Genomic DNA, 23432 nt, shown 5'->3' on the forward strand with positions numbered 1-23432 from the left:
CCCCACCCCCCCACCCCTGCAAACTGTTCGCCTATAAAGGAAGCTCTAATTTCTGAAAGGCAAGCAGCATTAGCACAGGACTGGCTATTATTGCTAGTGATGCAGCTTTCTTCTGGACATTCAAGTCCATAATATAAGAGCAGAACTCTTATTTTATGACCAGGAAGTACCAGAAAAGATTTCCTATGTAGTGAAATATTTTTGCTGACCACAAAATATTCTAATGAAATGTTGTAACTTTACCAAAAATGACTAATATCAGAAGCTGCTTTTCAGGACTCTACACTGGACTTCTTCAAAATGGCTCAGAAAACATAATTATTAATTGACCTGAAGGAGAATGCATTGCATTTGAAAGCTTGACTAAGTTTATCTTAACTATGCAGTAGGTTCAATAAAAAGGTATCACTCACAAAAATCTTTGCCTTTCACACTATTACATTTTGCTACTTCTGAATGATACCAATATTATTTTTAAACACCTGCTGGAAACAAGGCTAGATAGTGACCCTGTTGAGGCACTAGACAGAGCCCCTACACTGATCAAGGAAAGTGATCAGCCTAGTAGCCCTTCTTTGCTCTTCTTCCAGTTGGAGTTCATCTCTCTTGAATATCAAGTGATCAAAATTGCACACAGTATTCCAGATGAAGTCACCCCAGTACCTATATAATGGTATTAATACATCCCTACTGTGACAGGGAAGACATTGATCAATGCATTCCTAGACCACATTTGCTTTTTGACCCCCTCAACCTACTAGTTGCCCCATGGCCAACTAGTATTTCAAATCCTTCTGCTTCTATATAGTTCCCAACTGACGAATTCTTAGCTTATAGTAGGAATTCTTATTAGTCTCCAAATGTACACCTTTGCATTTTTTACTATTTCATCCCAGTTCTGTTATTCCTGTCCTCAAGTTCCAAAGGCATTTTCTCTATATAATATTCTTTGCAAGGTCTAGATCAGCCGCACTTTTGGCAATTCTTTATTGATCCAATTTTTGGTAATTAAGTGCTGCTAGGAAGTCCTTTTTCTATTCCATATAGATTTTCTGCCTACTTCTAATACTTTTCCTGAGGTGGTCATTCATTCACTTAGCCCTTCCCTGTATGACTTCCCCCCACTTGCTTGACAAATCCCTGATAGTTTGGCACCTTTAGCTGGGCACCTCTGAGGCAATTACAAGCCTCCCCTACATATGAAGTCCCAAAGTTCTTCAGTTCAGTTGATTTGGCTAATTCCCTTAGGTCAAAGTTTGCCCATTTGAAATCAAGAACCCCAATGACAGGGGTAACTTTATTTATCATCCAATGGAATTTAAACTGAATCAGATCACAACTCCATTTAAAGTTATTTTCCATGGCCAGCTCTCCTTTGAAGTCCTCATTACTAACCAACAAATTAATTAACCAAAGTCTAAAACAGCATCATTTCTTATTGATCCAAACTATTCAGTGGGGAAAAAAAAATCTGTTGGCAGTCGCTTCCAGCATTCTCTGAGAAGCTTGTGTCTCCTACAAGAATGAAATCTGAGCAGAATTGACCTTTAATATTGCAGAAATTTCTGTACACACCTAAATATGACTCTGGTTCTGTAATAGATTCCCAGCACTACCCCTATAAAACTTCTCTGACTAAAGTGATTTAGACTCAGACAAACTGTTTTATCCGTATAATTTCTTCTTATTTCTTTACTGTCTGTTGCATCATTAACAAATAATGCCACCCTCTCTCTCTCCCTCTTTTTTTGCTCTTTCTTCAACAGTACCAGACACAACTATGTTTGTATGCCAGTCCTAACGCTTGTCTACCCTAGTTTTGTTACCCCCAAAATAACCCTAGCGCATTATCTCCAGAACCTCCACATCCTGCACCATCAGTTTAAGTTCTTCCATTTAGCTGCCAAAGCTCCTTGAATTAGCATCCTAACATTTCGACTACATAAGACCACACTCAGTTCCTTACTGAGATTTATGCAGACCTTTCATTACCTCACACACAACTTGTTTTTTATCAATATTAATACTTACTTTCTCCTTGCTGTCCATTCCTCCAGCCAATGTTTTTTTAATTCAGTGGCATATCCTTGTTTACCTGATTTTCCTCACAGTATGAACTAAAATTACTTTGAGAACTTACTGATGTACAAAATAGCATTCAATACATTTTGCCCTTGCATGGATCCTACAGTATGTAAATTTGAAGTTCACACTGGGTACAAGATATGTCAAACTAAGATAAATAATCCTGGCATTACCCATCCACTTAATTCTCACTGTAGACAATTAAATGGCAGGAACTGCTTCAGCTTTAAAAAAAAAATTCATTTAACATGTAAAGAAAACATCAAATCAGTCTACTACTTAGATATTTCCTGTTGATAAAAGTCATCAACTGAAGCCAAACAGTCATCTGTTGCCTTTACAATGGAAAAAAGGTCATAATTAAATGTATACTACTCTCTTGAAAAGCTTTTTCATACAAGATTCCATTAATCATTGCCAATGCTTACTGAAAGTACCTTTGGATTTTCATAATTTATAACAAGTTATTCAAAAATTACAGTAACAAGCAATGCAGGATGTTTCTAGGACATTAACAATGTACTTCATTATCACTCACTGAATGGAAACATTTACTAGACACATTTGGGGTTCAATCCATCTCCTACTGAAAGCCTGTGGTAAAATTCCACTTCTGTGGAAGCTGGATCTGGTCTCTTACTCCAACTTCTCTTTTTTTTTTAAAAAGTGAAATAACTGGAAAGAAAAATGCAGGAAGAATGCAAGCAACAAAGAAAAATAAATATTTTATGAACAAATATTCAGTTTATATCTAGTTTAAAAAAAGATAATAAACAGTTGTTGTTCAAATTTATCCTTTTAAAGTATCTTATGCACATCATGACCTCATACGGCTGAACAAATGTGTTCATATGGCTGAATAAATGTAGAGGAGTATTATAATGACCAGGTTTTTCCAGTGATTGATTTCTATGTTATCTATTATACAGTACAGAGTCCAACTTCACTTTTCAGTGTGTGTAGGCAGATGGTTGTTCTTTTAATTGAAAGGCTGCCTATAGATAGAGGCCAGCATTTTATAAAGTTGCAGAGAGAGCTATGATTTTTAAAGGATTCTCTAGACATGCAGAACATAGCACAGACGACATCATATCTTGAATAAGTCATAAAAGAACATGAAACACAAAAAGATATTATTTTTCAGCTCTTAAAACTGACAGACACTTTTGGAAAGCTATTATTTTCACAAAAGTTTGCCACCATTTATTGGAATTTAGACTTGATTTTATTTAAAAGTAAGTAAGTATTTGTACAGAATTTTTGAATTAAGCCTCTAAATTTCTGCTAAACTCAATAAATTGAATATTTTTAAGTTAAAAAGCAGACAGTAGAAGGTACATATACAATTGTTCCTTAAAAAATGGATTAGATTCTGTAGCTAAAAAGAATACCAAGTGCAACAGCCCAGGTCAGCATCTCACCGTGGTTGTCTGCATATTTCATTATTGGAAGCATTGAGCTGTTAAACAAGAGTACATGCTTTGTAGTGCACAATAACAGTATGTTGGATTATAATATCTGAAATAGAAGCATTGTTCTCTACTGCAGGTTTTCCACATCTTACTTCTCTAGGTATTTTTAGATAACTTGAATTGGGCTTTTTCTACATTATAATTAGGCAAGAAGGATGCTATAATTATCAATACTACACTTAGCGAGGTAAGTGCCAAATGCTCTTATGTGCTATCCTTTATTTTTAGTACCCACAGCATCCTAGTACAATATTATTTATTATACAATCATAGAAAATTAGGGCTGGAAAGGACCCCAGGAAGTCATCTAATCCAAACCCCTCCTCAAAGCAGGACCAGCACCAACTAGATTATCGCAGCCAAGGCTTTGTCTAACTGGGTCTTAAAAACCAACAAGGATGGAGATTCCACAGCCTGCCTGGGTAACGTAGGTGTTCCAGTGCTTTACTATCCTCCTAGTGAGAGTTTATCCTAATATCTAATGTAAACCTTCCTTGCTGCAACTCAAGATGATTGCTCCTCTGTTCTGCCATGTGCCACCACTGAAAACAAGCCACGTTCATCCTCTTTTGAACTCCACTTCAGGTAGTTGAAGGCTGCTTTTAAATCCTCCCTCAGTTTTCTTTTCTGCAGACAAAATAAACCCAGTTCCCTCAGCCCCTCCACAGAAGGCATGTGCCCCAGCTCCCTCACTATTTTTGTAACTTTCCGCTGGACTCTCTGCAATTTGTGCACATCCTTTCTGTAGTGAGGGCTCCTAAATTGAACGTGGTACTCCAGATGTGGCCTCACCAGTGCTGAATAGAAGGGAATAATCACTTCCCTTGATCTGCTGGCAACACTCCTACCAAACGCAGATCAGTATGCTGTTAGCATTTCACAACAAGGGCATACTGTCAGATTCAGTTTCTTGTCCACCGTAACCTCCAGGTCCATTTCTGCAGAGTTGCTGCTTAGCCACTCAGTCCCCAGCTTCTACTAGTACATGGGATTCTTTCATCCTAAGTGCAGAACTTTGGATTCATCCTTATTGAACCTCAGGAGATTTCTTTTGGTCCAATCCTCCAATTTGCTGAAGTATCTCTGAATACCAGGCCTAACCTTCAGTGCATCTACTACTGCCCCTACCCTGGTGCCATCTGCAGGCTTGCTGAGGATGTACTCCATGCTATCTTCCAGGTTGTTGATGAAGACATTGAACTAAACTGGTCCCAGGACTGACCCTTGGTGTCACTTAATACCAGCTGCCAACTAGACATTGAGCCATAGATTACTACCCTTTGAGCCCAATGATCCAGACAGTTTTCTATCTACCTGTAACAGGTCCACACCCCACGGGTGGCTGTGATGCCCCTGGTGGCTGTATGGTTCCTGCCCTGCTCTGTCTCTAAGGTACCTTCCCTTTGGTTTTGTCTGCCCTGCCTTGATATTCTTAACAAAGGGAACCTGCCCACAGGTCTTAGAGACAGTCTTGGTCTATTTTTCTGCCAGTGGACTCCACCTCTCAGACCCTGCTAATCTCAAACAATCCTTCTCATTAGGCCAGCCCTGCTGGCACACGTGCCTCAGGGCACCCATCATCTTATGGGCTATTCACGGTCTCCAACCTCCCCTAAAACCATGCCCATACCTCACAGATGTTCCTAGTTCTTTATACCAGAGGGGACTAGGCCCTTATCTCCTTGCCTGTAATTCAGACCTCTGTACCCCTATTAATCTCTATCCCTCTTGGGCTCTAGGCCCTTTCTACTCTCAGCCCCCTCTAGAGGTGTGGGTTCACTGGCCCTGTTTAGTCTCTGTCCCTCCTGGCCTCTGAGCCCCTGGCCCTTGCTACTCTCTGCATCTTCTAGGGCTCTGGGTCACTGGCCCTGTTGATTCTCTGCCCCTCTTGGGCTGCAGGAACACTAGCCTCATCTATTCACTGGCCTTCTTGGGCTTTGTGCTCACTGGCTCGCTCTCTCTCTGCTCTATTTAAGCACTGCTGGGACCCTCACATAACCCTAACAGTCCCAAACCCAAACTGCTGGTCAAAACTCAAACAAAACATAAGCACTCTGGCTCTAAAAAAAACCAAACCAAGCTGTATAACAAGCTTCTTCCCTGCTCTAGTACCTATCCCCCTTGCAGCAAGTATTCAGTGCTTTACTGGTATTATCAGAGCATTCCAGGAGTCAGCCAAGTCCCCTGCTACAGCTTTCCATGGCAGGAGCTCTTTACTCTGTAGCTAGCAGGGCAAGACTTCCTGCCCCATCCCATCATGCGACTCTGCAGACACTCACAGGAGTTTCCCTTCTGTGCTTGATGACATCTGCTCTCCCTGGTAGGACTTAGCCCAAGCTGTCTGCAGTCCACTGCTTCTAGGCTGTCTCCCTGCCTGCCTTTGTTTGTTTTATTGTTCTGCCTCCATTCCCTGGGTGAGTTACCTTCCCAGGTTTAGCCTCTACCCATGATTTGCAGTCTGTCTGTTCACCAGCAGCCAGTTCATCAGCAGCTAGCTTTTGCCTAGCTGCCAGTCCTCTGATTCAGCTTATCCTGCTACACTTTCTCCCTAATGTAACAGGAGCATTCTGGCTCCCTGTTAGTCCACCTTACAGTCAATTCATCCCTGATAGTTCCTCATCTTGCTTGCAATAATGTTGCAAGAGATGTATTAAAAGCCTGGCTACAGTCAAGGTACATCATGTCCACTGCTCTTCCTATATCCAAAGAGCCAGTCATCTTGTCATAGAAGGCAATCAGGTAGGTCAGGCATGGCTTCCCCTTGGTGAATCCATGCCGACTGTTCCTAATCACCTTCTCCCCCAAGGGCTTAGAAATAGATTCCTTGAGGACTTGCTCCATGATTTCTCCAGGGTCTCAAGTCAAAAGCTGTCTCCTGGAGTGGATACCTAGATGACTTTGTATGTTCAAAAAGCCAAAGACAACTTCATTTACTAATGCAAGAGAGATCATTCAAAAATCTAATTCTAATTTATTTACGATTTGCTGCTATCCACCTGATATTCATTTTGGGGATGCTAACGCATCTAGACCTCATCTTCCAAGTTTCTTTTAAATGTATATATACAATGGAAAGAATGCCAAAGTGTCATCTGGTACTCTGGGGTCAAATCTCAACTTTAACAAAGATACAGATACAAAGACTACAGGATGCGGTTCAAGTAAGGTTGGGTAGGTTAGATATTAGGAAAAATTCTCTCACTAGAAGGGTAGTAAAACTGGAACAGGTTACCCAGAGAGGCGGTAGAATCCCCATCCTTGGAAGCTTTTAAGACCTAGCTAGACAAAGCTATGGCTGGGATGATCTAGTTGGGGATGGCCCTGCTTTGAGCAGAGGCTTGGACTAGATGACCATCTGAGGTTCCTTCCAACCCTAATTTCCTATGATTCTATGATTTGACTGGTCAAATAAAAAGTTTGGTCAACTGACTGGTCAAGTATCAGACACAAATTGTAAACATTTGCCAATAGGTCCAAATAATACACAGAAAAAGCACAAATTTTCCATTAAATGTATCAAAAAAATTAAATATTATAATTCTACTAGGAAAACTACAAAAGATGTGGTTTTTCTTGTAAAATTGCTATAATCTTTGATCAGTCAAAAATATGCAGAGGTCAACTGACAATATTTGACAGGTCAACTGACCAGCTTGCCAACCCTAGGTTCAATAGGTATCTGTAGGCAAACCACTCTGTAACAGTGATCATAATATAAGCACATTCAACATTTTAGCAAGAGGGAGTCCATGCTGAAATATCCACCATGCTGACACTGAGCTTTAGCCAAGGAAATTATATAAATTGAAGTTATAAAGAAGTTAAAAGGAGCAGTCAAAAAATGTAAACGGCCTGGAGCCTGTTTAAAAGCACCATACTAGAAGCTCAATAAAAGTGTATACTGCAAATCAAAAAGGGTATAGCATACAACCCAATAAAATCCCTGGATGGTTTAATAGCATTAAGGAGTTTATCAAAGGTAAAAAGTTATCTATCATTCAAAAAGTGGAAGGAAGAAAATAGGAAAGCACACTCTGGCAAATCAAATGCAAAAAACATAATAGGGCGGGCCAAGAAAGAATTTGAGGAATGTTTTATAAAAAAGAGACTAAACAATAAGATTTTAAAAAAATACAACAAACAGAAAGCCAGCCAGAGAATCAGTGGGACCATCTGATAACCCAGGTGTAAAAGGTAGCCATAGAAAAGAAGCCAAATTAATTCTTTCCATGTGTCTTTACTACAGAGGATATTTGGGAAATTCCCACAAAGGATCATTTCTTCCCAGGAGATGGATTTAAAGGGTTAAATCAAATTGAAGTGACAATAAAAGGACGTTTGAGAACAAAATCAATAAATTCAACATTTGTAAGTCAATGAGGCAAGTCCATGAGTTCTGAAGGAACTAATACGTAATTGCAGAACTGCTGGCAATAGTACATAAGCTGCTGTTACAAAGAGCCTCTGTGCCATAATGCTGGTGAGTTGCCAACATTAACACCCATTTTCAAGAAGGGCTCCAGAGGTGATTCTTGGAACTACAGACCAGTGAGTCTCACTTCTATTCCTGGCAAATTGACAGAATCCATAATAAAGAATAAAATAAAATCAGCAGTCACATAGGTCACCTCTACATGTTACAGGTATTGCACAATTAACCGGTTAATTGCACAATTACTTTGAGACCAGCTACATGTGCAAAATACTTATCACACCATAAAAAGTGGCACAAGGGCTGAGACATGAGGGTCATGTGGCTGGGATCTGTGCTTGGGGTGAAGGCAGGCTGCGGCTGTGGGCTGGGACTGCGCCGGGCTCTTCCCAGTGGGGATGAGGGCTGGGCCAGGCTGTGCCTGGGGCGGGTGGCAGCAGGACTGGGAGGGATGGTTACGGGGTGGGGGGGGTGGTGCTACAGCCCCCCTCCAAATTCACTGCAGCCCCCACAACCTCCCCTCCCAATGCCATCACCACCCAACCCAAGCATAGTCTGGCCCCAGCCTGTAGCCAACCCTCACTTCATACGAAGATCCTGGGCACACAACCCCCACACCCTCCTGGGGTACATGCAGGGCAGGAGCCACCACCCCCTTCATGCACCGGGTACACCCCTGGACAAGCCACTCACGGCTCCATCATGTGCCTTGATCTGCCCCCCCCCATGGCCCTTCCTCCACAGACTTGTGCTGGGGACGGACACACACACACACACACACACAGATGCGTGCACACACACGCAGCTCCCCCAATTATTTTTTTCTTTCTCCACCTACATATCTGGCTTCAAATTTGCACGCGTAACAGGGTCTTATTGCCTGTTGCTGGGAGCTCTGTCAGCTGATGAGGCTCCCAGCTGCAACGGTGTACCATGCCCAGCTGGAGCTGGAAGTCCCACAAATGAGGGGACTCGGCCTCAGCAGTTGCCAATTCTGGGTCCTGGTTAGAAAAGGTACAGACGGGGTAGTCAAGGTGAGGGGTATGTATGGAGCAGCTGCCATATTGGAAGCATCTCAAAAGTCTAGGACTTTTCAGTTTGGAAAGGAAAGGACTGAGAGGATATGTGATTCAGGTCTATAAAGTCATACAGGGTTCTGGATTAAATGAATAGGCAACTGTTATTCACAAATCCCAGAACACAGGAACAAGTGGGCACCTACTGGAATTAACAGAAGGTAGGTTTAAAACAAAAGAATAGGAATTACTTTTAAACAGTACAAAGTTAACTTGTAGATCTCACTGCTGCAGGAGGTTATTAAAGCAGGTACATTAGGTTGGAAAGTAATTTAAACTTGAATCATACTACCTTAATTTAGACAATTATTGCATTAAGAAGTCCTTTAAGTGGTTTTTATTTAGTTGCAACAAAAAGTTACCACAGTTGATTTGTTCTTAAATGATGTTCACTATTTAACTCATTGTGCATTACAATCATAATTTACCCAAAAAACTAACATATTCAGGGAATTATTTCAATGTTTTTCTAGTTTTAATGAGAAATACAAACCCACTGATTCTAGCCACCAGCCAACTCATTCTTGAGCATCAGAAAAGATACATCTATCTGATCTTTAAATTTTTGTATTTATTAGTGGTGCATAAAGATATCAATTATAGCATATAAAAGCTTAATGTAGAACTTAACCTGTTTGGGAAGACATTCCATTACCAGCAATAAAGTTTTTAAGTACTGCAATTCGTCTCTATTAATTAAAACAGTCAGCTATCATCTTCACTTGAATTTCTCTCAAGATTATGTTAGTGGTAATATGGTACAAAATCTGATAAAACCATTTTGAAATGGCTGTTGATTACTTAAGCCAACTGTGCTTAGAACACCATGTTGATGACAAGCTTTTGAAGAAGGGGACTGTGTTTTTGTTTTGCGTTTATACAGAGTGCAACACATTCAAGTCAGTGACCCCAAAGATTGCTACTGAGCTCCTGAAATTTCTAACCACCCCATCTAACTGAAATTTGGTTAAGTTCCCCTCCAGCACAGTAAAACTCAGGCTCAGGTAACTTAAACATACCAAAACTAATGCCAGACAGATTGAAACCCTGGACTCTCAAAGTACACAATCTCACACTTATTTAACCCATGTATTGCGGTGTTCAGGTCAATCTGTAGTAAAACTGACCCAGCATAGGAACTTATTATATATAAAATTATCCATATTATTTTTAAACAGGTGATGCAGGGCAGAGGTAACCAACCTGTGACACAGGTAGTGTGGCATGTGGCAGATTGAGGAGGGGATAAGCAGCACAGTAGCAGATAGGGGAGGGAGCAAAAAATCAGAGCAGCAGATCAATCAGGTGAAGGGGACTGAAGTGACACTTACAAAGGGGGAGAGGCTAGTTTGTTGGACACTTGCCAAAAAGGTTGGTTCCCACTTATGGAGAGGATCCTATGGGTTGACAGGACTGCAATATATACATTAATACTCATTTTAAAAACACTAACTACCAAATAGTAGCAGTATAAGCTTTTGAACTGATAACTAAGATGCCCAAGGCAAAGTTCTTATACTTGTAAAATAAAATTGAAAAAGAAAGCAAATGGAAGCCCACTGAGCACTCTCATTTTATACTTTAATCTTTAGCAATTGGTGATAGAAGGTTGTTAATCCTATCATTTTAAACTTTAAGAATATTACAATCTTTGCCTTGAAGGTGATACTGTATACTTTTCTGTGAATCTTCAAACTTAAAGTATGAGGTGCCTTATATTTTAGAGCTATTCAACTTCAGCAACATTCCTTCAAATAGTGTTGTTATATATCATTTAAAGAAAAATTCCAGTTCATTAGCTCAGGGTTCAGCCACCTTTCAGTAACGGGGGGCTGAATCAACACAAATAGGTCAAAAGGAGGGCCAGAGCATATAATTTATCATGGGGCTCTTCAACAGCAATGTGACAGTGGGTGGTTCCTTCACAAAGCACATATACAAGGACTACAGAACTTGCACCAATGTCTTGCATCTTCTCAGTAGTGGGAAATATGCATGCAGCACCCACTAGAGTAACCTCCATCCCCCTGGAAACTGTATGGAAGAGGCTGTCTTCAGTCCTGCAGACCAAAGGTATGTTTGGGGCAGGCAGCCCCTGCTCACACACTGACTGCAGGCAGGCCCCCCTGCACTTCAAATCACAGAAAAAGTTGCCAACCCATATGGATAGACCGTAAAAAAAAAGCAGCAGCTAAAAATGCTTCCCTCTAAAAGTCTAAAAAAATTGAGCTGTCCATAAAACAACTAAGAATCTGTGAGCTTCTTTGAAGATCTGTCACAGGAAGAAGGCTAGATGCAAGTGTTGATAGACAAAAAGCAGAGCAGTGCCACCTTAAGTCTGAGAAGGAACACAGCTTGGTGCCCTGCAAGGCATTAGGGCTTTGTGGCCCATGGGGTCCTCCTCAGTACCCCCCCTTATCCTCCCCATATCCAGCTACATGCTGCCTCTGCAACCCATTGCCTGTAACAGCTGGCCGCATAGAAAGCAGGCAGGACCATGTGACCCAGGAAGTCTAAGGCACCAGTAAGGACAGGGAGGGGGTGATGCAGCTGAGAAAGCTGTACAGCAAGGTGGAAGTGGTCCGTGTCAGAACAGGGGGAGCAGGACCAGTAGAAGTAAGGCTGGCGGGTGGGCTGGGCTGGGGGCAGCATGATGCAATCAGGGTGCCGGAATAAGTAAAACATGTCACTAAAAATGTTGTTGTTAGTAAGAAGTTTACAGATTCTCGTTTAAAAATTTTTCTTGAGTTGGCAACTACACCCACAGAGTGCATCCAGTTGCTGCAACTGAACACGCACAGCACCAAACTGATCACTACCCAATTGCTCTGCCAGTCCATGTCTGGTTACTGACTTACTGGAGCATCTAATCCTAGTCCCTGTTGTTGCAGCTGCCACCCAGTGCCCAGCACACGAAGCTCTAGGACCCAGGAGACAGAGGAGCATCCTAAAGCACAATGTACTTCTGGGTATATGAAAGAGCTGGGAGTGGCTGCATGCGTGTGCATTCTGCAACACATACCAGATAGCAGCTACCAGAGCAGGCACTGGGACAGCGTTCCAGCGTGTTCCAGACCAGCCTAGCACTTGGTTGTTTGACTCCAGATGCATGGAGAAACTGTGACCACAGCCACCATGGCTCTTCTACAGATCCAAAAGCATGCTGTGCTTCAGGATGCCTCTTTCAGTCTGCTGGGTTCTAGAGCTTGGTAAGCCACTTAAAAAAAGCTTGGTGGGCCAGCTTTGACCTATTGCTGCATGCTGCCAATTCCTGCTTTAGGCCAGAGGTGCTCAACCCCCAGCCTATGGGTCAAAGTAACAAGCAGAGCCCCAGCATCCAGCCCACAGGGCTCCCCTGGGTTGGTAAATTTGGTGGCAATGGAGCGGTGGAAATTAATACTGCCACCCCTCCGACTGCCAAATTTCCATGCCCTGAATAGCTGGGTTGGGGCCAAGACTTGTCTCCTCCCCCAGTGTGGACAGGTCCAGGCTGGGACGTGCTCCCTTCCCCCCGTGGCTAGATCTAGGCTGCTCCCCACCCCACCTCTGTGTAGCCAGACTGGGGCCCACCACATCTGCCTCGTGCACCAGATTGAGCCCATTGGCCAGATCCAGCCCACAGATGGATGGAGCATTGCCCAGCCAGCTTGTGGGGCAAAAAGTTGAGCACCACTGCTTTAGACAAATGCTTGAAAGCCATATTATAGAAAGGCTAGAGAAGGTTAACAGCATTTTCTTAAGAATAAAATCCCATTTTCATGAACTCCTAATATAAAAACTCATTCTTAAATTTAGATTCCACAACTACATCAGAGATGTCAGATGTAAAATAACTGGCTCCAAAACACCCCCAAAAACCTATTTCAAAGAAGATCCAGAACGTTCCCTATGCAACGTGAGTGCGTCTACACGTGCCCTTATAGCATCGTTGTTACTGAGCTGTCATTTAGTACTTCCTTTTAGAAGTAATAAGTGATGGTGCATAACAGCCTGTACTGTGCTGTGCCAGTGGCACATGGTTATTTTTAGCCGCTATGTTGCCATACCAATGTGGTATAGCAAGGGAGTGCGTTGCCACGGCAACATAGCAGTGGCGTCACAGTTTGTGCCTGCTGATGCTACATCGCCGTAGCATGTTGCTACAGTGACATAGTGTCACATGTAGACATGCCCTGTAGGTATCAGATTTAATACTAAAACCAGTATAGAATAAGCATGGCACTTCTTTACAGCCCATTTTTTTCAGAAAGATGAGAGACTAATCCACCTCAAGTATTTATTATCACCAGCTCTGATAATCTACATACATCCATCCCAAAGCACCATACTTAATCGCTGTCTGATTTTTCCTATTACAAAAAAAATATTCTAAAGTTTAATTCAACAATTACATAAAGGTTGTTACAACCTGAGAAAAAAAATTCTGGGATGGAATCATCAAGTGTGAAACAGATGTCATTTACACTTCTTTTTACATTTGAAGAACTCATACCTGGGTGCACTGCCCGTTAAGCTTTCACTTGATGATGACGATGATGATCCAGGCCTCTGTTCTGTTTTCATTCCTAGAGTCTCTGTTGTATTACTCTGCGATTTCTCTCCTTCCTCTTCTGGCTTCTTTTTTTCACTGTCACTATCGTCACTGCCTTCGCCTAAGATGTCATCGACCTGCCAATTGGTCAAGAGTCAGTACGTACTCTACTCTCACAGAGCCGTAGTCTTAAATATGCATTTTAAAATGCCTCAATAGATTGCTTGCTCCATTTTCTTGAAAATATAAAAGTATTAAAAGTATCAAAATTAAAAATGAAGACCAGTCTTTAAAGAAGTTTCCACAACAATCACAATGTTTTGTTTAAATAAAAAATTATAGAATTATTTCAAGTTTATGTTCACTTATGTAAGATGTATATTAACTAAAGTACCCTAAAAAAAATACATTCCACTTTAACGTTATTGATTTTTTTTTGTTTTGTTTTAAAGAAAAAAGAATAGGGATAATCAGGAAATAAACAGAAATCATTATAGGAAGTGTGCAAATTATTGAGAAATTAAATAGACAGATGCTTTAAACTACCAGAAAATAATGAACAGTGGGTCATCTATGCGAGAAAGATACTGAAGTCTCCAGTTAACAAGCAGTTTTATCACTTCAGATAGCCCTATTTAAAACCCTAATATTAAAGAAGGGCTTTACCAAATGACAGGAACTGTGTGAAAGGAACTGAAAATACAGAAGATACTATTCTAATGAGGTTCTGTCTACTTGCTTACTAATTAAGGCAAGTGTATCAAAACATTTAGACATTTCAATAAACAGTAGTTTGAATGTTGCTCTTAAGTTAGCATGGCATTTTATGTTTGCCTATAACACCCTTATTCATTCTAGAGGTTTGCAGCTGCAGAAACCAGTAAAACAAAACTTATGTGATGCATTGCAAGTCGCATGTTCCTTTTTGAACTACAGGTGGAAGAGGAATAGGAAAGTGTAAGTGATGATGATACATTCACCCTTCCATTGCAACTGGTAAAAACCATGAGAAGGGAGAAAGGAGATGGGATTACTTTTGGGGGCTAAGTGGCTGGAGCTTTGATGAATCTTAAATTTTCTCCTAACAGCAACCTACTGCAGCAGACAGCAAAGGAGAGGGAGTAAGGCCACAGCAGCTCAGCGTTATAAAGAGTCCTTTCACTTTCCAATATTTTAATCCAAAAGGCCCTATTCAGAGCTATTGTGCAAGTCAGTGGTTCTTTCAGACTCGAGGCACGTCTGGATGAACTTGAGGCACCCCTCAAAAAGTGCCAGATCTTGGTTTTCACTTTTTTGATTACAGAAAAATAGGAGAGCAGTTTTTCTTTTGTAAAGAATGCAGAAGGACCACAACTATGGATTTCTATTTGAAATCTCTGGATTTACCTTGCAAATCATGTTTGCACATCTAAACAGTGTCTGGCAAGCTGCAGCACCTTTGAAAGGATCCCAAGCCACCCCAAGGTGCTGGGACACCTTGGTTGAGACTCACTGCTGAAATGGAACTAATGGACCTCATAAAAACACCAGTCTTGATAGGATTCCAACCCCCTTTCTCTGGTAAACTCCGACTAGAGGAAAACTAAAAGGAAACAATGACCATACTCAACTCCTGACCTCTGTGGCTTGGGGAACATATCCCTTTGCCCCCATTTAGTTTTATTTCTGGTTGGGGAAAAAAAAATTACTCGTGATGCCAGGAACAGCCGCCAAGTCTCCAGTTTGCATGAATGCAGATAAACCAACAGCATTACTATAAGATCCAAAGGTTCCCAGCCAGTCAAACAACAACTGCTACAAAGTTTGGCCGTGCAGTCCCAGTTCTGAATGTCTATGAATGCTACAACCCCTTCTAACTCAAACAAGTCCACAAAAAAAGAGTGGCGCAAAACTTACACTGTACACAACTAGACTGGAATATGGATTTTGCAGTAGCAGAGGGCAGACTAGAAGAGGGCCACTTGCTGCTGTTACTACGTAAGCGGGTCCTTCATCAGAAAGTCAAAACTTGAAAACAGTGCTGGAAATTAACCAGCATGGGCTTCATGACAAAGAATGGCCATTCTTGGATTAGCACACTGGGCTGATAAATTCCCCATTCATCCTATTATATAATATGGATTGGCATGACGAGGGATCCGGGTTTTCTGTTTCCCACGGAACGTAGGAGTAAAATGTGGATTTCCCCCTCTTATCAAGTAAAACGTGGATTCCTCATTTTAGCAGAGAAACCTGTGCAGTTTTGCAACAAGCCCTCTGTAGCTTAGCAGAGTTCCAGCCAGCAAGGGGCTGGTCAGGCAGGGAATACCATGTGCATATACTGTACATGGCCCCAGGCAGCCAGAAGAGAGCAACTCCCATGGGTAAGTGCGGGGAGGCACGGGGGAATTGAGGCCCTCATAGGGAAGGGGTTGAGCTGGGCCAGGCTGGGCTGAGGCTGCTGCCCAGCCAGGCAGTGTATGGGGCTTGGGGCTGCAATGCGCATCTGCAGGGCCCTGGGGGAGAGCAGGATGGGGCTGCAGGTGGCTCATCCGGGGGGTGGGGGGAAGCTCCTAACTGCTACATGTACTCCTGGAGTGCAGGGGGCGGAGCTGCACCCACCAGATCTGTGCGTGGAGTGGGGGCAAGGCAGGATGCTTGCTATGGGCTTGGGCTCCTGCCATGCTGCCCTTTCCTAGGGCCTCCACAGCCCAGCATATGCGACCCGACACTGCAGGTAACAGCAAAACTGTGCAGGAAAGAAACTGTGCTTGCTGCTGTGAGCTCTGCATCACCCTGGCAACATGTCCCCTGTGTGCATGGGACACAACCCTGTGCTGCTGTCCCCACTGCCCCCCTGTGCACAGGAGACGCATCACCAGGGCAGCGCAGAGCTCACAGCAGCAAGAAGCTTTCCTGTGTGGCTCCACTGTTCCTTGCAGTGCCAGGGTGTGCCCACCAGGCTGCAGAGGCCCTGGGGGAGGGCAGCTGGGTGGCAGCCTGAGTCTGCAGGGGACAAGCCTGAGCCCACAGGGGGTACCTGCCCCGTGCACAAATCTGGAGGGTGCAGGTCCACCCTGACCCAAGAGTGCATGCAGTGGCGGGGAGCTGCCCCTATCTCTGGCCAAGGGCCCAGCAGGCAGTTCCTAGCTGGGCTATGCTCCACTGCAGCAGCTGCTGTCTTCTGTTGGGGGGCAGGGGGCTGCAGACCTGGGTCCCTGACCCCATAGCCCTGGCAGATGGGGGGCCCCCCTCTGGCACAGCTGAGGGGGTAGGGGCTGTGGGTGATCTTTTATTTTAATCACAGATTTTGGGGGTTTTAATCAGAGAATTTGCACTTTTTTTTTTTAATCAGGGAAAACCAGGATCCCTGGGCATGACAAACCAGACCTCTTTGCTAATGTCTGAAAAACTGGGGGACACCATTGTATCTCCACCTGATCTGGATGTTATTTCTTCAAGTTGAATTTTTCAAGGCTTCAAGAAGTATTTTAGGTCTTTTTTATTCTCCAACAATATAAAATTTGACCCCAAAAATCCACATCAGATCTTCTGAAAGTTTGTCTCCTGACAAGTTGTGTTCTAACTCTCTAAACACTTTAACATATATGCGTAGGATGGAACATAAAAAGGAATGAACTCTTCTGAAGTCTCAAAGTACTGCTTTCTAAGATGAGTAACAACAATTCTAGGAATTTTTAATACAGTTTCAGCAGAAAGTTTTATACCGATCCACTTGCCAATATACCAACTCTATAGATTTTCCCAATTATGGCATTAAAAGAGAAATCATTAAATAAATGGTATTATAGGACATTTTCTTTCATGTCTCTGCAACACACAAATGTGACTCCCTAATTTTTGGTGGAAATAAATGGGAAAATTTAGGACGCAGGTGACCAAAACTCAAAAGTAGCTTATTTCTCATACAGAACATTCTCCACCCCTTCGGAATTGGGCCAAATACTCTACTAAAATTTTCTGTATACAATGATTCCTCTTGCAAGTCCTAAACAGAAGATGTGAATGCTTTAAGTACAACTGCTGTGATGATCAAATCTACTGAGAGCACTTCCTGGTCCAGTTACTTATTTTAAGTGCGACTTGTATCACTGACTTCACTGGACACTGTGAGGAGCAGCAGCAGCAAGAAAAACATGTGCTGAAGACATACAACTTACTCCTGGGCAGTAGTGACCTATATCTTGATGATGCCTAAAATATAATAGATGAAAAAGTAGCCTGCAGCTCTAGAAAATAAACAGCTGAAGTGTGTGCAAGAGAGCACATTTTCCCTACCTATATCCCAAATGAGCTAGATAAGGGACAGAGGATAAAGAAGGAAAGCAGGGCAAGTTTACAAGTTATCATGGAATTAATCCAGCATGCATACCTGTCTCTATGGAAAGGAAGTGAATTAAATGTCAGTTTGCCTCCTAAAGAGGTAAAAGAAACCACCCCACTTTGGAAAAAGAGATCAAGCATATCTGTCCTTTTTTGGTGAAGGAGTAAGCTATGGAAGATAAAAGACAGGTTAGGAGCAATAAGACTGAGGAAGAGATTAGGAATGTCACACAAGAATTATGGCTTGTTGTATCCACCCCTCCAGCAGACCGTACAGGTGGGCTGGAGAGCACTACCACAGCAGCAAGGAATGCCAGACAGATCTATGAAAGGAAGCTCTGTGGGGCAGTTTTACCGACGAACTAAGAATGTTCCCTCACACTCCTACTGTGGTTATCAGATGGCAAGGAAGCATTTCTCTGTTCCACACCTATCCAACATGTTTTAGAGGATAATAAATACTTCACATTTCCTATATAAACCTCACGTCTAATTTCTTCAAAATAACCTGATAACTTCAGCAGTGTAGGTAGGGATGCAGCCGGGGACCTTGGGCAAAGCAGAAGTGGCTTCTGTTTGCTGCTATAATCACAATTGTGAACACATGGCTGCCAGTAGCTGCTTTTTTTCCACCACTGCCTGTTCCCAAAGTTGGCACCAGGGCGGGTTGCCCCCCTTAGTTACACCACTGCTTTCTGGTGGTTTCTCTGGAGGTGGCTCAGAAGGAAATAAAAGAAGTGCAGCAGGCATGCCTCTAAACCAGGGATAGGCAAAATATGTCCTGTGGGTTGAATCTGGCCTGCAGAGGGTGCCCACCAATTGATTTGATCTGGCCTGCGGCTGCACCCACAGCACTCCGCATGGGGTGAAGTGCAGCCTGGGGCAGCCTGTGCCATGCTTTAGCCCACACCCACCAGCCTGCTCCCAGCTCTGGCCAGCATGCACAGCTTTCAGCAGGGCTGCTCCTGGTGCAGCTGCCTGGGAACTGCTCTGCTTCCCTTGCCTCCAGGAGCTCCTCCTACTGCACTGCTCCTGGCCAGAAATAAGCTTCAGCTGGGTGGCTCCTGCCCCAGCATGTGAGCCTCTGGGTGCAGTTTCCTGCTGCCTTCCACCCACTCCATCTGCTGGGTGTGGTGGAGTGGGGGGCAAGGCAGCCAGGAGTTGAGGCCAGAGCCCTGCGTGCTGGGGCAGGAGCCACCTGGCTGAAGCTTCTTCCACCCAGAGTGGTGCAGCAGGAGAAAGAGCTGGTAGAGGTGAAGGGAGTGGAACAGCACAGAGGGGGCTGCAGACACACTAGGAACAGAAGCTGTATGCGCTGGCTGGGGCTGGGACCAGGGCTGGGGTAGTGGGCATGGGCCACCCTAGCTGAAAGCAGCCCTATGTTCTGTTGCATGTGCTCCCTGCCCTCCTCCTCCCTCCCCCACCCCTGGCTGGCTCCTAGAACCTAGTGGTCAGGCAGACCAGCACACATGCATGCTACTCCCCTGCCCCACAAGGCAGGGACCGCCTTGTGATCCTGGCCTTGGTCACTGGTCTCTCTCTTGAACACTATACCTCGCCTGCCCATGGCCCAATCCCACACAGGGAGTCCTGGAGAGTTGTTGCCAGGAGGATGCTGACCCAGCCGTAACGCGACAAAACTCCCTATGGGGCCTTCAGGTCCAAATAATAGCCCACCCTTGGTCTAAACAATCTAAAATTAAAGTAAATCTGAAGAGACCACATCCAGTGAGAACATTTAGAAATTGTATTAGTTAAAACCCGTGACAGCCACAATTTAATTATTTATATTTCTGCTGCTTCAGGTTTAACATGTGAGAAAAAGCTACTGTGTTCAATGTGTACAATATCGCACTTCATCTCTTCCTTTAATAGGGCTGTTTTAATAAACCTCTTAGAAATAAAGTATAACCTCTTAGACATAAACCGACTGCCCCTGTTTTTTTAGTTCACTTTCTTTGCACTCTGCTGTATGATCTTTGCATTCAAAGATTTTAGACCCTAAAGGCCAAATCCCCGTTTTATAGATTTCATAGACATTAGGGCTGGAAGGGACCTCGGAAGATCATTGAGTCCAGCCCCCGCCCAGAAGGGCAGGAAGTCAGCTGGGGTTATAGGATCTCAGCAAGATAAGCATCCAATTTGCTCCTGAAGGTGTTCATTGTAGGTGCTTGAACCACCTCCGACAGCAGGCTGTTCCAGACCTTGGGGGCTCAGAGAGTAAAGAAATTCTTCCTTATGTCCAGCCTGAAACGGTCTTGTAGTAGCTTATGACCGTTCGACCTAGTCATCCCTTGGTGCACTCTGGTGAACAAATATTCCCCCAGATACTGGTGGTCAAGGACAAGTGGTGTCTAGTAGCTGAACAGGTGAAGAAACCATAACAACTTACTTCAACATAGCAACTACTCAGGGAAGCTAAAATGTGACCTCAAAACACCACGAGCATCTTCAATATGACCAGAAATAAAAACATCAGAACAAGGACAAGATGCATGAGAGGAGAACCTGTTAAAAGGCAGCAAATTGTGCAGTGCACAGAAGGGAAATCAGGACCTTCTGTTCTCCTGGTCTTATAGCACAAAAACAAAAGGACAGAGTAGCAAATTCAAGACAGATGATAGAAAGTGCCTAACTACTGAATTCATTATTCCCAGATAATCACGGGAGCAACAAACACAATAAGACTCAAAAAAGGAACCACCCCGCCTTTACTGAAGATTCTTACATACAGCATGCCTCAGAGTAAGATGCAAACCTTGTTCATAAAAGGTAGAATGAAGAAAAAAAAAAATCTTTCCTTGGTATTTAGCATATTTACTCAAATATAAGATTCCCCCATACTGATTGGGAGGGGCTCAAAGCCCCTCATTTTACATTCACATACAAGGAGACTTCATTAAATACCCTATCATTAAACTGCTGCCAAAAGCAGCATGTGCTCGCTAATGGGAACCAACTAAGAAGCTGATTAAATGGATCCAACACTTAGCATGTCTGTAAAACACAGGGCCCATATTGGGGAAACATACTGATGGGAACTTACCACTAAGGTAGCTTGGTGTAGCCCATTTGAACAAGATACATGACAGTACTCATTGTGTCAACTCTTTTTCAGGTCATGGCAAGCCACTAAACTGAATACATTTAGACTTCCTCTTCACCCCCACAGCTGACCTGCACCTTTCTTTCCCTTTCCCAGTAATTTCCTGGTCCTTCTTACATGGCTGGCAGACACCACCAAATGGGGCCCCAAACAGTTCACCCCGAATCCCTGTAACCCCCTTTCTCAGCTTCTTGCATACTATTGGTGTGGCTCTGCCCTCCATGGGGTGCAGCTAAACCAGGCTGCCTTGCACCTCACTTGCATATAAATTTCTGGAGGATCTCAGGACTTGCAACAAGAACACCTGGTTCCTGTCATGAATTTGGGGCTAATTAATTAGCATATGAATCCTTTGGAGGGGGTATCTGGAGTACACACATGCTGAGCAGTGCTGAGCTGTGGAGTCACAAAAGCTTGAAACACTGTTGATTCTGCTGGGGCCCAGTCCAGTGAACTACATAGTAAATCATGAGCCTTTTGGCTTTGAACTAGTATCATGCATAGAACATGCTATATTAGAAGTAGGTACAAAATGCTGCTTAAAGCTGTGGTTGTGGAGTAACTGCTAAAACTTGCAGCAGGTTCAAAAAAGGTAAAAAAGGTCACACTCTGGATGAACTAAATTACTACAGGCATTATTTTCAAATTTCAAAAAAGAGTCAGTGTTTTCAAATTTGTTCTGCACTTCCATATACGTGGGGAAAGCGGGATCTGACAGTAAAGTGGGGAGAAAGGGGGGCACCTGACCCCACCAGATTTATTTTCTCTGCTGTAGCAGCTGGAAAGGAACAAAAATTCAAGGCAAGCCTTTCATAATTAGATTCTATATCTGAAAAAAACTGTAACAAATTTATAAAATTTCCACATATAGAATCTAATTGTGGGGGACCATTTTGTATTAAAGTAAATATGATATTTTCTTATAGTAGAAAAACGCTCCTGCTACATCATAAATTAGATCATAGTCAATAAAACTGCCTGTATAAACCATAAAACAAAATATAAACCAAAACAAACATGCTACAAAGCATATATTGCATATACTGCAAGCTTACGGCTCTAATTCAGCTTTCAAAACAGAGAAAATACTGTATTTACCCAAACCTAAGATTACTTCAAATTTAAGGCAATAATTAGATTCTATACATGGAAAATTAGAAATTTGTTCTGATTTTCTATGTTCAGAATCGAATTAGTGGAAAGTCATCTTATATTAGGTCCCCCACACTGCTGTGGCTGAGAAAGCAATGATGGCAGGTCAGGGGCCAGACCCACACCCTTTGCTCACCTCTCCGTCATCTCCCCATGCCTTCCCCCAAGCATATGCCCCTTTGCACCTTTGCCTGATCCCTACCCCTTATCCCCCATGCCTATGTCTTCCAATTCCCTGCCTCCACTGACCCCTGCTTTCCCGTGAAGCCTGCCTCTCCACCCCTTGCAGCCTGCGTCTATCCTGCTACTCCCTGGCCATGTCCACCTTAACGTCTGCTAAAGCTCTATTCTTTTATGGCACTTAACAGCAGCATAGCCCCAGCCCAGGTCGTCTCCTGTCCACCTGCACCCCTGCAGCCACAGCAGAAAGTAAGGTGGGGAGGGGGGGTACCTGGCAGAAGGGTAATGGAGGAGGGGGAGGAAACAGGAGAGGTCCCCTTCCCTCACCAAATGAATGATTCCAACCCAGGTTAGAAGGCAGCTCAACTGAGCTGCTGCCTGCCCCAGGCTGGCACTCAAGTCCAAGATGAAGGTGCCCCCCATGCTGATAAGGGAAAAAATCCTTGTCTTGGATTCAAGTAAATATGATAGCATCTGAACTCAACAAACCTGTTATAAAGCTAATAAAAACTGTAGCTACTAACTATATGTTCTGTTTATAGTGTTATATTCCCAGTAGTCTAACACAAATGCATCTCACAGCATTTTCAAATGAACTTTTAGCTGGTATTAAGCCTTTATATTAATTTATAAAGCCCAATGTTTTTGTTTATTTAGTTACCCCTGTAGTGGCTGCTTTAGAAAGTGTTATCTGGCTTACATAATATAGCAAGAATGATTCAGATCAAAAAAGAGAAGTGATTCATCCCTGAAGGTTACTGCTTCAGGGCTCCCTTCAAAATGACAAATAGTACCTTTCAGTAAAGAGAATTAAAAGTCTTCTGACAATTCCTATAAGCACTTGAATACAAAAGCCAAAAAATAAAAACCCAGTCAGCCAAGACAGACAAGACATTTTGTTTCTCTTTTATGAACAAACTAGCTTCTACTTCTTCATGCACATATTTCACATTCAAACAAAATAAGCAAACAAAACAGCAGTTTACTTTACAAAATCTAGCAGAGTACCTGAGGCTTTGCACAAGGTCGCTTCCAGTGTCCAACAAACCATATTAACTGGAAAAGCATCTCTCAC

The 23432-nt window shown here is 43.1% G+C and overlaps 1 protein-coding gene across 3 annotated transcripts in view; it reads right to left on the reverse strand.

Annotated features, from left to right (window-relative positions):
* Nucleotides 1–23432, reverse strand: part of CTDP1 (CTD phosphatase subunit 1) — a 209738-nt gene that overhangs the window by 62188 nt on the left and 124118 nt on the right. The window contains exon 12 of one of the 3 annotated variants that reach the window (XM_019524040.1): nt 13558–13733. The exons of 1 other annotated variant lie outside the window; for it this stretch is intronic. In XM_019524040.1, the coding sequence (XP_019379585.1) occupies nt 13558–13733 (176 nt within the window). Of the gene's footprint in view, nt 1–13557; nt 13734–23432 lie in introns of those variants that run through there. One more of the 3 variants, XM_019524054.1, reaches the window with a different exon arrangement.

This window comes from Gavialis gangeticus, unplaced genomic scaffold (assembly GCF_001723915.1).
Source record: "Gavialis gangeticus isolate Ggan-Ray unplaced genomic scaffold, GavGan_comp1, whole genome shotgun sequence".
NCBI lineage: Eukaryota > Metazoa > Chordata > Crocodylia > Gavialidae > Gavialis > Gavialis gangeticus.